Source organism: Amblyomma mixtum, chromosome 1 (genome assembly GCF_055824585.1).
Source record: "Amblyomma mixtum isolate Tamu chromosome 1, ASM5582458v1, whole genome shotgun sequence".
NCBI lineage: Eukaryota > Metazoa > Arthropoda > Arachnida > Ixodida > Ixodidae > Amblyomma > Amblyomma mixtum.
The window spans coordinates 201,882,525-201,895,850 of NC_143012.1; the positions used below are offsets into that span (position 1 = coordinate 201,882,525).

Consider the following 13,326-nt stretch of genomic DNA (forward strand, 5'->3'; position numbering starts at 1 on the left):
CTGTGGGAGCCGTTACGAGCGAGAGGAACGGGATGTTCTCCCGCATAATTGGTAAGTTGTTGTTGTTGCGACTGAGAGAAGGATGAAAAGGAAATTGCAGGGGCCTGCCAACTGGCTCCAGCCGAGCCACCACCGCTGCCACGTGCAGATAGAGGAGAGCTAAAAGATCAGAGGAAAGAGAAAAAGAAAAGAAAAGACGCGCGTCGCAGCAACAATCGCGTCCGCCGAAGCGGATGCTGGCTGAAAAAAACAGATAAGCTGCCGTAGCCGCAATTCGTCACCACCTCCTAAGTGGTAAGAAATTCCCGCTTGTCTCTATATCTACATTAAAGTCCCCACCCACCCTGCCACCCTGGCAGGTGGCAGCGTTTCTGACGCAGTGTTGTCAATGCCAAAGCATGCAGCGCGCATCTGTCACTACCGCCAGGTAGCTAAAGCACGATTAAGGTGTCCACTGTTCTAAGAGGGCAGTTATGCGCCTTCCCTCTGGTTCAGGTGTCCACCGAGATGTTTGAGACAGATACTGCGCATTTCCTTTCCTCAAAAAAATACCGAAGACTTATTGGAAAGTGTGCTTGGCGAAAGCCTTGTGGTCAACCCACTGCCGCTTCCCCGAACCGCTTGGCGCGGAATCACTGGGCCATGCGTCTTCGGAGCCATGCGTCTCACACACTCGACTGCAACGAGACGTCTGGCGAAGGAGCGTCAGGTAGCTGCCACTAAAGTCTTTAGCTGCCATCGGCTACGCGCGCGCGCTCGTTCTACTGCTACTATTTGACGTCACGGTTGGTATGCACAGCTGCGCGCCCCAGTGGCGCGCCGGTTGCTAAGGAGAAGAGGAAGTTGCGCTTTTGCCATAGAGCAAGTGCTTTTACTTTCTCCTTTGCGAGCGGCGCAGCTTAAAGGGTGTCCACTGCTGGTTACAATGAACAATGGCGACGGTGATTGCAACGGCGACGCCGCGAAACGCAGAAACGGGCGCCTAAGAGCTGCGCTATAAAAGTTTTCCTTTGCTTTTTAACATTGCATGTCGGCAGTCGTGTTGTAAATATGCCGTAAGTAACAAATGATGAGAATATCTAATATTTTTAGAGGAACCTGACCACTTGGGAGGAGGCTTGTTTCGGCTTCGTACCTTCCGCTCCACTAGCTGCCATAAAAAGTCGTAAGTACAACTGTGGTAGCTGAGGTGAAACCATGCGTCTCTCCCGGGCTGCTTCTGCTTGGCAAGCGCGCGCAACAGAGGCTTCTGGTGTCTTTCGTGAACGGCTTTTGTGGTCCGGACCTCGGGATCCTGGTGTCTCAGACGGGCCGCTTAGGCGCGGCAGGAACTAGTGTCGCAAACGGGCGGCCTAAGCGCGTCGTTTCTGCCTGAAAGCTTTCTGTCAGTTCAGAGGGACCTGTGCTGCTTCGGCTATTTTGGAGACCGGTCACTTCAGGATGTTTTCTTGACAGGTGTATAAGTGCGCTTGGCGCCTTGCCAGCCACGCTCCCCATTTGGCTACGACGAAGTTAGCGTCAGACACAGGGCAGGTGCACGGGGCGGTCATGTGATTGCAGACGTTTTTTGACGATAAGAACAAACACTATGGCCGGACACCTTGGCCTTATCGTCTACCCGCTCTAAAATAAGAACTGTCCTCATTAGCAGGTTTGTGTTGTAAACAATTTGGTGAGCCATTATAACTGCAGAGTGGCCGGCAACCTTGGCCTTATAATCTACCCGCTCAAAAAATAATAACTGTCCTCATTAGCAGGTTTGTGTTGTAAACCACTTGGTGATCCATTATATCTGAGTTGTTCTATATAATTGGTACAGTGCAGTGCTTAGGACAAAATGGTTATGTGCCTTGGCTCCAGTGTAACATTGTTTTTAAAGCCGAGTAGCTGCTCACAAAATCCACTTCCTTTGTACGATGGTGCGGCGTTTGGCCGCTCTAGACAAGCGTGCTGACGACAGTACGGACTGTTGAGGACAAAGCCGTGAGAGCAGCCTTCTCGCATTTCGATTTCTCACGCTGCTCGCTATTTTCCGCCAGTAAATTAGCAGCGGCGAGAAGCTTCGCTGGCAGCGGAAGCCGAGTGCTCTAGCGTGAACGTGCGAAGAAGTACCGTCCTTTGCCAGAACAAGGCTGCCGTGATGGGGACAAAAGTGAGCTTGCGAGCTTGAAGATAGCCTGAGTAATGTGAAGCTGCGCGTAATCTCCATGGATGGTAAAAAAGTATCTGGATGGTAAAAAGGGGAGCGAGAAGGGGTAGGGACGGTATTGTTTCTTTTGGCAAAGACTGTACATCTCCGTCCAGAGCGCGTATGAATTGGAATTTTCGCGAAACAGCTTCATGGATTCCTCCGCGCTAGCCGCGCAGCTTGGGTTTTTCAAACAGGGAGCACTGCGCAAGAAGTGAGCTGTGGACCATATTAGCTCGACAGCTCTGAAAACTGATGCGCTACTTTACAACAATGGCGGCACAGTTTTGGTTTGGTTTGGTTTTGCGAGGTTTAATGCCGCAAAGAGACACAGGCTATGAGGGACATGGTAGTGGAGGGCTCCGGATAATTGCGACCACCTGGGGGTCTTTAATGTGAACCGACATCGCATAGTACACAGGCCTCTAGCGGTTCGCCTCCATCGCAAAGCGACGCCGCGGCTCGGATCGAACCGCCGGGTTTCTGCGGTGTGCCGCGTTCGAAAGATTTGTTTCTTTTTTAGGTCAGTATAGAAAGCAAGTACAAGTTCGCTTGTTGTAGGAAACCTATCTTTTTTTTTGTCATTGGCTTGACGATGTCCGCTGCATATGCCCGTGCTCTTGCTTTTCTTGGTTTTAATGTTTCCCTTTCAAGAACCCCAACTTTAATAAAGTGCTAGTTCCCCACTTCCCACATTAGTGGATATTGAGATGCTATTATAAGAAAGAAACAGAAAAAACAATGCGTGCAGTTCAATGACACTTAAATTTGAATGAAACTTCCCAAGAAAGCTTATTCATACTTCAATAAAATAAAACGCAAAAAGACATTTTTTCTAATCATCACAGTATTTTGAGTGCATCAGTCCTTAACTTCACAATCCAGAACCATATTTTAATATTGTACCACCAGCCGCAGTTAAATATTTTCCTGACTCACAACTGGAGGCTACAGTCGGTGATGCGAGCGTTGAGAGCTGCGATTTAACATATGCCACCAGTTATATTATGAAAGACGAATAGTGAAGAAAAATTGGAAAAGAGCTGTTTGAAATCGTGCCCAGCATATCCTGCTCAGTGCATCCATGCAAAAAGGCAGCCCTGCACCCCCTGACGTTTCACAGGTGGACACTACGAAACACGGCGCGTATGGCGCGGAAAGTAGCCTCCTACGCTTGTTGCTAGAGATTTTCCTCGAGGCCATTTCTTGTAACCACTAAAAAAAGAGCTCTTTTATTTTATTTTCCCCGGTAATACACTTGAGCATTTCAAATTATGCACATAAATACTTTCAAATACCTCAGCAAAACATGGAAAAATAAAATCAACATTGAGCAACCCGCCAAAGTTCAGTCTTCTGCAAAGGTAACGAGTAAACAAAATGTAAGAACATGATGCAGAAGAGGGCAGCAGGGTTGGTGGGAGCTTGTCGCACATATCACAGACATCTTTTTTGCTGGAAGCCTGTAGAGCACTTCAAGCACATACTATTCTGGAGACATCAGCTTGCAGAAGTGCACTCCACCTTTGAGTGCTGCATTCGTAGTTCTAAATAAAATGTTATATATCAGTATTCACTTGCTACAAGTTCCTATCAGATCATATATGTTAAAAGAGTGGACAGCATCTTGCACCTAAATGCTTCAAATAATAAGGGCTTAATAGCAGCCTGTACTTTTCAGGAGTTCCACATAACAGCTGCCTGGGGTTATAAAGGAAGACTTCACCGCGACTTTGGGGTACACACCATTGTATGCTAGGCACATGCATCTTTACCTGCTTCGGACCATGGTTGCATAAATCTGGCATTTATTGCAAGCGAAACACCGCTTGATAAGTGCAACTGCGCGATCCATGGGACAAGAGCAGGAGCTATCAATTTTAGCCTAACGTAGCAATTAGTGTGTTGGAGGTCTGAGGATTGAGTGAAAGCAGTTTTTTTATGAGTGCATTGAAAGCCCCAGATTTCTTTTTTCCACCTGACTATGCTACAAAATCACACACAGGGCATGAACTAGAACTGATGCTGCCTCAAAAGCATAAATTTGAACATTTACGTTCACAGAGCAGCAATGCTTTGCGACGTGCACATATTCATTTATAAACTGCAATTCTTAGCTCGAGGCATAGCTAATGGTGGGAACAGATTAAATCAGTCATCTTGACGATATTCCCAGATGTATTCTGAAAATGGCACCTTCCTCTTAACAAAAACACTAATAGAACTGCTATAACGCTTCTTTTCTTGCATACAAATTTCATCTGCGACAGTACTATTCTACAAATCCTCCTTGCATATTCTTTTTCCTTTTATCTAAAGAGGTGTGACAATGAGGTTTATCATGACCATCATCATCAAGGAGCGTGGCACTCATTGTGTCCTTTCTCGGCTGCGATTTTGAGTGGCCGGAGATCTGAAGGCTGGACGGTTCAGAGAATGGAGTGGCGATGATGGTGGCAAGCCTCGCACAAGAAAAACAAGTCTTTCACTTTCAGAGTAGTCCGTCGAGCCATGCACAGTGTGATGCCGCTCACCACAAAATCTGAAACGGAGGGGTCAGTTTTTTTTTCTTTTCTTGAGACACTCCCAACGTCGCAGAGCCGTCTGCTGCGTAACGGATGGAATTATGTTGTGCTGCAACGACATGCTGCTAGTGGTGTCACGACGCATCCTTAGGCGATGGGCACACGACGAAAGTGGCCGCGTAGCAAGACACCAGGGCACACACGACAGCCACGACAACGTACGAGGCGACAGTGTGTGTGGTCGAGAAGATGTAACCCATGAAGAGCGTCAGGAGCACTTGGGACAAGTACTCGGCTGTGGCCAGCAGCGCCAGGCACTGACCCACGCCCGGAATGTACCGTGACCCCTTGAAGTACTCCTGCGAATGAACAGAAAAGAGAAGGGTGAAGTTAAATTCGATTGTGTGCTCTGCTAGAAAAGCTTGCAATGATTGCTTCTACCCAGTGTCACTAAGGTGTACATGTTTGGTATAAGATGTATGCTTGAGAAAGAGAGATGGTGATACGCAGGTGCATTTGAAAAGAAAGCAATGAAACATGATCCACAAACACTCTGGAGCGATTCGTGCATAATTTTCAGCAAGACCTTTTCAGTGAAGAAAGTTGGACCATTCTTCGATAAAAAGGTATCGCTGATTCGTGATAGCAATGGGCAAGGTCTGGCTCACAAGGTGCCTGCTTCAATTACCAGCTTGCCAGCAAAGACCCTGCTGGACTTCAACCATGAGTGAGAAACGTCCGCTACGGCCAACTGATGGCAAATAAGCTTGCCTGAGGAGGACTGAGCAAATGGCCTTGAATTAATTCTGAAAAACCGTGTGATGGCTGTGTTATTCCAATTGGGCATTGGAGTTGCAGCACCGCTCTACCACTACCCCTGCGCAATAAAATTTGCTGTAAGTCAACGCTCATGTGTACCTCTCTTCCTGTGTCCCTGTCTTGTTTGTGCTGTTTTAAGAATGATCTGCGAGCAGCTGTTCTAAGCCTCTACATTACCAGTTTTTACATGGCGCTAAAATCATTATTTTTATTAAAGGAACATTTTTCTTCCTCTGCCTTTCCTTTAATGATTCGTAGACTCATGTACAGATTCCATGGCACCTAAGCACTTGAAAGTTGAATACGCTTTTTTGTGAGGCGCACGAGAGATGAGTTGAATGGGAGACACTAAGAGCTGTTAGTACAAACCGGCATAAAGAACAGTCTCAAATATTCTACGAGACCTTCCTGCGATTCCAAATAAAGATTAAAGTACAAAATATGTTTGGCTTTTATGTATAGCATCATGTCGGCCTCCAACAGGTAATTTAAAGCCCTCCTGTTCCCACCACACATTTCTTTCTATGAAGTCTGCCTTGCGGGACACGGTCCCCTTGAGCCAAGTATCGAGCCGCTGCCGTCAACGGCAAGACTCGTGCTAAGGCACAACATGACCTTACTTGATCGACTTCCTCAAGCATATGAGGGAGGGTAACGATCGGGATACTAAGGCAAAAAAGCCATAGGGAAACATAAGAGTCTTGAAGCCTAGCTGCAGAGAATGTTGGATACAAGGTACGCACAGCACGTAATCCTGCCTATCAGAGTGCGTTCCAAGTAAGTGAGTGAGAGAAAAACTTCATTAAAAAATATATGGTTGTTATCTTCACATGGGAGTGGCCCTCAGTCCAATGCCCAAACGGCTTGTGCTGTCCACTCTCCCTTGTCCATCAGCCGGAGCTGGATTTCAAGATTCATGCTGATCAGCACATCAGCCGTTGAATTCGCATAGCATAACCCGAGGATCTCATAATGAGATTTCTTACGTAGGTGCGAATAACGAATACTGATGGTTTTTGGGTGACAGCACTTATACCCTCTAGGCTGCGCAGATTGCATGTGGTCTTGCCCAAATGTTCTAATTAAGCGTCATGCTTAGGCGTTCGTTCCTTTAAACCATAATTAAGAAGAATGGTGTTACAGTTCACATTGGTGACTGTTCCAAGAGAATAGCGAGATTAGCCGACATGAGCTTCATGGAGCGAAATTCGTCCAAAGGAATCATATCTTTGAACTTTCAAATGGCTCATAACTCGCTTCTGCAGGGTACAGTAAGCAAGAAAAAGGTTGAACTTGGTCTTTACTTAAAATGTAAGCCTAATTCCGAATGCTTGTTAGCTTACCTGGCTGTTCTCGCAGTAGAGGCAGGCGAGGGCGTATGGAATGGAGTCGAGGGCAGCTGCCGCGATGCCCGTCATGGCCGAGAGCGACAGCATGCTGGCCACATCGGTGAACACCAGCAGTCCGGGCATGGCGACGGCGAAGGTGCCCATGCCCAGCAGCAGGCCGAATCGCTGGCCAAAGCGACTCGTGACTCGCCACTGGACGCATAGAGAGTACGCCGACGCTGCGAAAGAGAATTGATGAACAACTCAAAATCAATTAAAAACGCAATGACAAACTGCCATGGCAAGCTATTGTTGCAGCATGATTATGAGCGCTCAGCATGCAGTGCCAACCAAGTTTTTGTAGCGTTGCGAGCCCGGTCCGCCAGAGTGTGATGACATCCGCAGAAATATTGTCTAAACGTTACAGAAAAGCGAAGTGACTATTTTTGCAGCGTTCAGTTCCACCTCATGAGACTTCTATGCTGGAACAAATTGAAGCTAAGAAGGCTTTCAATTTCAAGAACCACGGTAAATGCTCTTGTTCTCTGAAATTGCATTGCGGGTGAGCAAGTCCAACCACAAATGATCATACTGACAAGGAGAAATGGCGAAGTGCTTATAGCGATGACACCTTGCTTGCCATGGTATGACAAGCGCCACTGTTTGCAAGTACCGTTGTGAACAAAATCTGCTTTTTCTTTTAAATATCCTTGTGTATTCGAGCAACAAACATCCTCTACTCCATGCACATTTTCCCCTCTTGCATATCTCCTTGCTGAGTAATGGATGCAATTTCATGTCTGCAATCTTACAGCGGCCACTGCAGGCAAGCATTTATGATGCCAAGTTGGCGGATATTTTTATACTGAGAGCACGAACGAAAACGCAGTTCTGAATAATGTTCTCAACTCTCCACTTCTGTCCAAGTAACCACGAATGTGTTAACCTATCTGCTGCATTAGAACATGGTTTAAAAAGCCAGCACTAGCAGTTTTAACCGGTGCATGGTGAGGTTTTTTACATGTACAAAATGAGTGCATGTTAGTGGCTTACAACTCGCACTGTCGGAGAGAGAAGAACGGACCGTGAAATGAATGGAGTCTTCATTGAAAGCGCACACCGAAATTTCATGTGCTTAAACCTCCTCGCTAAGTCAAACTAGCCAAAAGCACTATTGAGCGCCCAAAATTTTTCAAGTTGCTGTTTTCTAGCTTCTGATATAGCAAGTGCATTTGTGTATTATTAAGCAATTTCAAATCCCTTGTTAAGCCAACTCATGAAGCCGCTTATTGTACCCTTAAATATGGAAATGGTGAAGGACCTCTTATTTAATCAAAATACTCACAAGCAATGCAGTTGACTAGTAGCCCCCAGGAGCCAGCTCGAACTCCACGGTCGTAACGCGAGCGGTCATCATTACTGGCAGACTCTTCAGGTCTTCCGTGGTAAACCACCTGGCCACAGGAAAAATCCATATTGTAAAAGTGCGTGATTACTACTTGTTGACGTAACAAACATTCTCGACATCATGGTACGTGAAATTCATAGATGCATTAAAATAGCCCAATGTTTCTCTCGTATTTATGCATGAGAAGCACTGGTTGAAATCGTACTGAAAACGAAATGCTTGGAGAAAGTGCTCCGTGACTACTATTTGTGAGGAAATAGTTGAGCAGTTTACTTCGCTTGCTGTTTAAAAGTATACGTATTTACTCGCATAATAGGCGCACTTTTTTTCCAGAAAATCCGGCTCAAAGTTAGGGGTGCGCCTATTACGCGGGGTAAAATTTCCGGAAATTTTCCGACTCGCAAAATTCAACATACCGCATAAACGCACCAGTGTAGGGGCCGCATCCTGTTTTCCCGAAGGAAATAATTGTAAAAAAATATCCGTGTAAGGGCCGCACCCAAACTTTCCACGATCCACGCGGGAATGGCCTTCAAAATGCACGCGCCGTGGCCTCCGCGATTGGCTCCGGCTGCAAGCAACGCGCGCTTGGTCGCGGGGGCCTCACACGCGCACAGGAGCTTCTAGGTGCCGCCCACGGATAGCGCCCAAGGTCAAGCTTATCATCATCATCAACTTTTTCGTCCGCCGCGAGCTTTCGCTATCCATATCGACATCAGCATCACCAGCTCCAGTCTTTTTATGGCTGTCAAAGGGCCGGTTTCTGTCGTGTTAGTTCATCGTAGTTGTGGCTTTCTCGCGCTGTCGGCGAGCGTTGCTACTTTAGCACGACGGACAAGCGCCTTAATAGCTACACGGCTGGGAGTTAAATCTCGAACATGGCAAGCATGCGGCAGGCCGGAAATTCGATTTGGACGAGAAGTGCGGCAGTTGCGACTGCGCCGTGCCTAAATTTTCGTATGCGACTCGTATCGCCGCGGTTTTCGGGGTCCTAAGTCGGGAAGGTTTCCGGCTGACGATGCTTTCCAAACAGACGTTTAAAGTGAGCATCCCCGAAAACTGTGTGCGGCTGTTCCACGCGATGTCGTCGTGCGTGCTGTGGGTCAGCAGCATCTGCGACGGCAGCAGCACTAGTGAGGACTAGTAGTAAGTTAAGCAAGAACTTTGTTAAAATAAAGATTGTGGGGGTGGGGAGCCGTCGGCTTGCAATCGTGGAAATACAGTACTGATCACAGTGCCAAGTTCGGGGTGCGCCTATTATGCGAGTGAGCCTATTATGTGAGTAAATACGGTATAACCTTGAAGGAAAGATTTAGTAATCACAATGCGTTACACAGACGATTTTTGTAGTGCGAATAATAGAAAAGCAAGAAAATGGTAGAGATTCGCATCCGCTTTACAGTCTCTCATTTGTTCCAATTCTGCAAAGTACTTTCAGAACAAACATTTAGTATCGTTTACATAGACTGCTTAAGCTTATCTCTGGTGCTAAATTCATTTGCTAGGGGACATCAAAAACAATTTTGCAATAGCTATAACACATAGGCCTAAAGATATGCTGCTTTGTACATTACGTTTTAACATCTGCAATGCACATGCATTACATTATAATTCAAAAAATGCCATACCATGATTTTATTAATTACAGCACTGTAATCAAGAAAGAAACAAAATGGAATAATATGGTAAACAATAAAATTTGCTTGATGAAAGCAGTCAAAGTTTAGATGTGATTTGCAATGTAAGCATCAAGTACTTTTTTTAGATAATTCTAAGCCACCTGCTTACCAGGCCCACATGTGCCACAGGAGAAAATTTAGGGGGCAGTTGACTTAAAGTGCGGTAAGGCGAAAGCGTTTAGCGCGGTGTTGCTGCTTGTGTCACCGATGTGTGGTTGAGATGTTAATCAAGGACACAATTGTTTGTGAATCTTATGATGCTGGAGACACTGGATGGCGTTTGGGATGCATCTGTCTGATTCGACGCCTTTCTGCAAACACTCTCCAGCGTCCTACACAGGGAGAACTACATATGCTTTGGCAGAAAGTAGCACAGCCATTAGCACGCTCGGCTGCGGAACGGAAAGATGATGGTTCGAATCCCATCGTGCACAAAGATTTTTTTTCTTGTCTCACTAGAAAAGTGTGACACCTTTGCTGACAACCTTGTGTCGACAACGATGAGGCATTAAAGGTTTTCGCCTTAAAAATCGGACTTGCGAGATAAAAACCTGTGTTTCAAGATTGCATGTAATTTGCCACAATGCAGTGAACTCTTTTCGATCTGAAAATTTCCACACTTGAAAAAAAAAAATCATTCTTCGTTTATTTCTCAAGAGAACCCTTTTCCAGTAGAAAGTAGTTTTTGGAGAGGATGGACCTGTAAATGTTGTCCTTCCTTAGGTTTCCCTAATTTGCACAAATTAAAAAAACATTTCTGCTTTATACTGTCTTCCACATTTTAACCAAAAAAGATAGACATTTTTAATCACGAGTTACGTGCATGATAGCCCCTGTTGCTTATGTTATGCTCCATTAAGAAACATATGTGTCGTGTCCGGTCGCTGTGTTGAATGCAGCGAAAGACGCACACGGTACTTTAAGACTTCGTTTATTTAAAGCCGATGAGGGTGCGACCAGCGTCGACCGAGGCAGGAGCCGAACTGGCCGCCCGAAGAAAGGAGGGAGCGGAGAAGCGTCCACGGGAGGGAGTGGCTTCCCAAAACAGGAGGAGGATGCGGGGGCGCAGAATGGGGGGGCATCTGGCGACAGCGTGCGACGAGGGGCAAGTGGTCGTTAGGAGGAGGATGCGAGTGGTCGTTAGGAGGAGGGTGCGGGGGCGCACACACACAAAAGCAATAAGGGGACACAACACTTCCTTCCCCCTTAGAAAGTTGCCTGGTATCGTGCAGGGGGTCGGCGCTCACGCGTGGAGGCGTGCTGGCTTTGTGCGCTCGGGGGAGAAACACTTGTAGGCTGGCTGTTGTTCGCTTTGTCTCCTAGGTCTGTCCTGGGCGAAGTCTCTTCTTCAGGGAAGAGGTGCCAGGCTATGTGGGAAGATGGTGCACGTGTTCTCTCCGCTGGCGGACAGCTCTCAGACGGCGTCGTAAATCTACGCAGCTGGTTGAGATGTCGGCGTGCTACTGTGCCATGTATGTTGACGAGCCAAGAGCGCAGGCCTATGCGTCTGACAATTGTAGCTTCCTCCCAGCGTGGCTTTTTCAGAAACTGTCGGGCGAGGACGCGCTGCCCCTCATTAAGCGTGCCGCAGCGCGGAATTGCTTTTTCTTCCCGGAACGTCTCTGCCTTTGGCTCGGGGAGGATGGCTGTGAGCTGGGTTCGCATTTCACGCTCGAACATCATTTTCGAGGGGGTCTCGCCTGTTGTGCTCTGAACCGTCGTGTGCTGCTTGAAGAGAAAGCGCGCAAGGCGGCGCTGCAGCGAGCCTGTCTGATCTCTTTCAAGGGCGCGTTTTAGCTCGGCTACGTAGCGCTCGGCTTGTCCGTTTGTCGCTGGGTGGTAGGGGGCCGATGTAACTGATGAGATCCCGTTGTCGCGATAAAACTTGAGGATCTCCGCAGACACAAACGGTGTTCCGTTGTCCGACACTACCTTGCGCGGCAGGCCGAACGTTGCAAATAGTGATCGGAGGTTGTCAATGACTGCTGCCGAAGTCGTCTGTCCCATTTGCCTTATCTCAAGCCACTTTGTGTAGGCATCTACGACCACAAGGAAAGTGCAGCCCTCAATTGGTCCTGCAAAATCAATGTGCAGTGTGTGCCATGGTGTGTCTGGCTTTTCCCATTCTGGGACAGGAGCTTTCGGCGGGGCGCTCCGGCTGCTCTGGCAAGGCTTGCATTCTCGCACCACTGTTTCGATGTCGTTGTCAATGCCAGGCCACCACATGTAGCTTCTGGCACACTTTTTCATTGCAACGATGCCCCGATGTCCGGCGTGGATGAGAGACATAGCTTGTGCGCGTAGTTCTCTCGGCATCACAACTCGGGACCCAAATATGATGCAGCCGCGATGGGTGCTCAACTCTGTAGCTCGCCTGCGGTAAGCGTCGAAGTTGTCCCCTTTGAGTTTATGCACGTTGCCTTGTTGAACAGCTGTGTAAACTAGCCGGAGAGCTGCGCACTTCTGCGTAGATGCTGCAACTGTGCCTGCTGTAAGCGGAGGTTCTGGCAGTGCTTCGAACATCAGAACGTCTCCTGGTGGAAATGGTTCGTCAACAGTTGCGTCTAGTGGCAGACGGCTTAGCGCATCGGCGTTTTGATGTTTACTCCCATTGCGGTAGACCAGAGCGTAGTCGTACGCTGAGAGTTTGATGCACCAACGTGTCATTCGCGGAGACAAAGTTGGTGGCATAGGCCTTCGTGGTCCCAGAATGCCCAATAGCGGTCGGTGATCGGTTATAAAGGTCACCTTTCGGCCGGCAATGTACTGGTGAAAATGTGTCGCCGCGTAGACGATGGCTAGCCCTTCTTTGTCAAGTTGCGCGTAGTTGCGTTCTGCTTGCGACAACGTACGTGAGGCGAAGGCGATGGGAGCTTCCCTTCCTTGCTCGTCAGTTTGCGATAGAACCGCGCCGACTCCGTACGGTGATGCGTCGCAAGCCAAAAGCAGAGGCTTCCTTTCGTCGTAGTGGCGGAGGACTGTACATCTTCGAATCAGGTCTTTCAGGGCATCGAATGACTGCTGATGGCGTGGCGACCATGTCCATGTCACATCTTTCCGAAGGAGTTGGTATAAGTCGTTGGCCACGGTAGCTCTTTGTTCCAAGAACCGGTCGTAGAACGTCAAGAGTCCGAGAAAAGCCTGTAGCTCCTGCTTGTTTGTTGGAGCTCGTGCTTCTGTGATCGCTCGCACTTTGTCCTCGGTAGGGTGAATGCCTTCCGCATTAATTCGGTGTCCCAGAAATTGCACCTCTGGCACCGCAAAACAGCACTTCGATTTGCTTATGCACAAATTAGCATTTGCTAGCCTTTCGAGAACGAGCTCTAGGCGCACTGCATGCTCTTCAGTGGAAGTGCCACTGATGATGACATCGTCAAGG

At 47.8% G+C, this 13,326-nt stretch overlaps 1 protein-coding gene across 12 annotated transcripts in view; it reads right to left on the bottom strand.

Annotated features, from left to right (window-relative positions):
* Window positions 1–3,379: 3,379 nt before the first annotated feature.
* LOC149370562 (solute carrier family 45 member 3-like) overlaps window positions 3,380–13,326 on the bottom strand; it is a 142,812-nt gene continuing 132,865 nt past the window's right edge. For all 12 annotated transcript variants that reach the window (XM_089562195.1, XM_089562200.1, XM_089562228.1 and 9 more), the window contains exons 7-9: window positions 8,206–8,314; window positions 6,876–7,099; window positions 3,380–5,072 (exon numbers count right to left, since the gene is read on the bottom strand). In XM_089562195.1, the coding sequence (XP_089418321.1) occupies window positions 4,848–5,072; window positions 6,876–7,099; window positions 8,206–8,314 (558 nt within the window). In that variant the 3' untranslated portion in view covers window positions 3,380–4,847. The remainder of the gene's footprint in view (window positions 5,073–6,875; window positions 7,100–8,205; window positions 8,315–13,326) is intronic.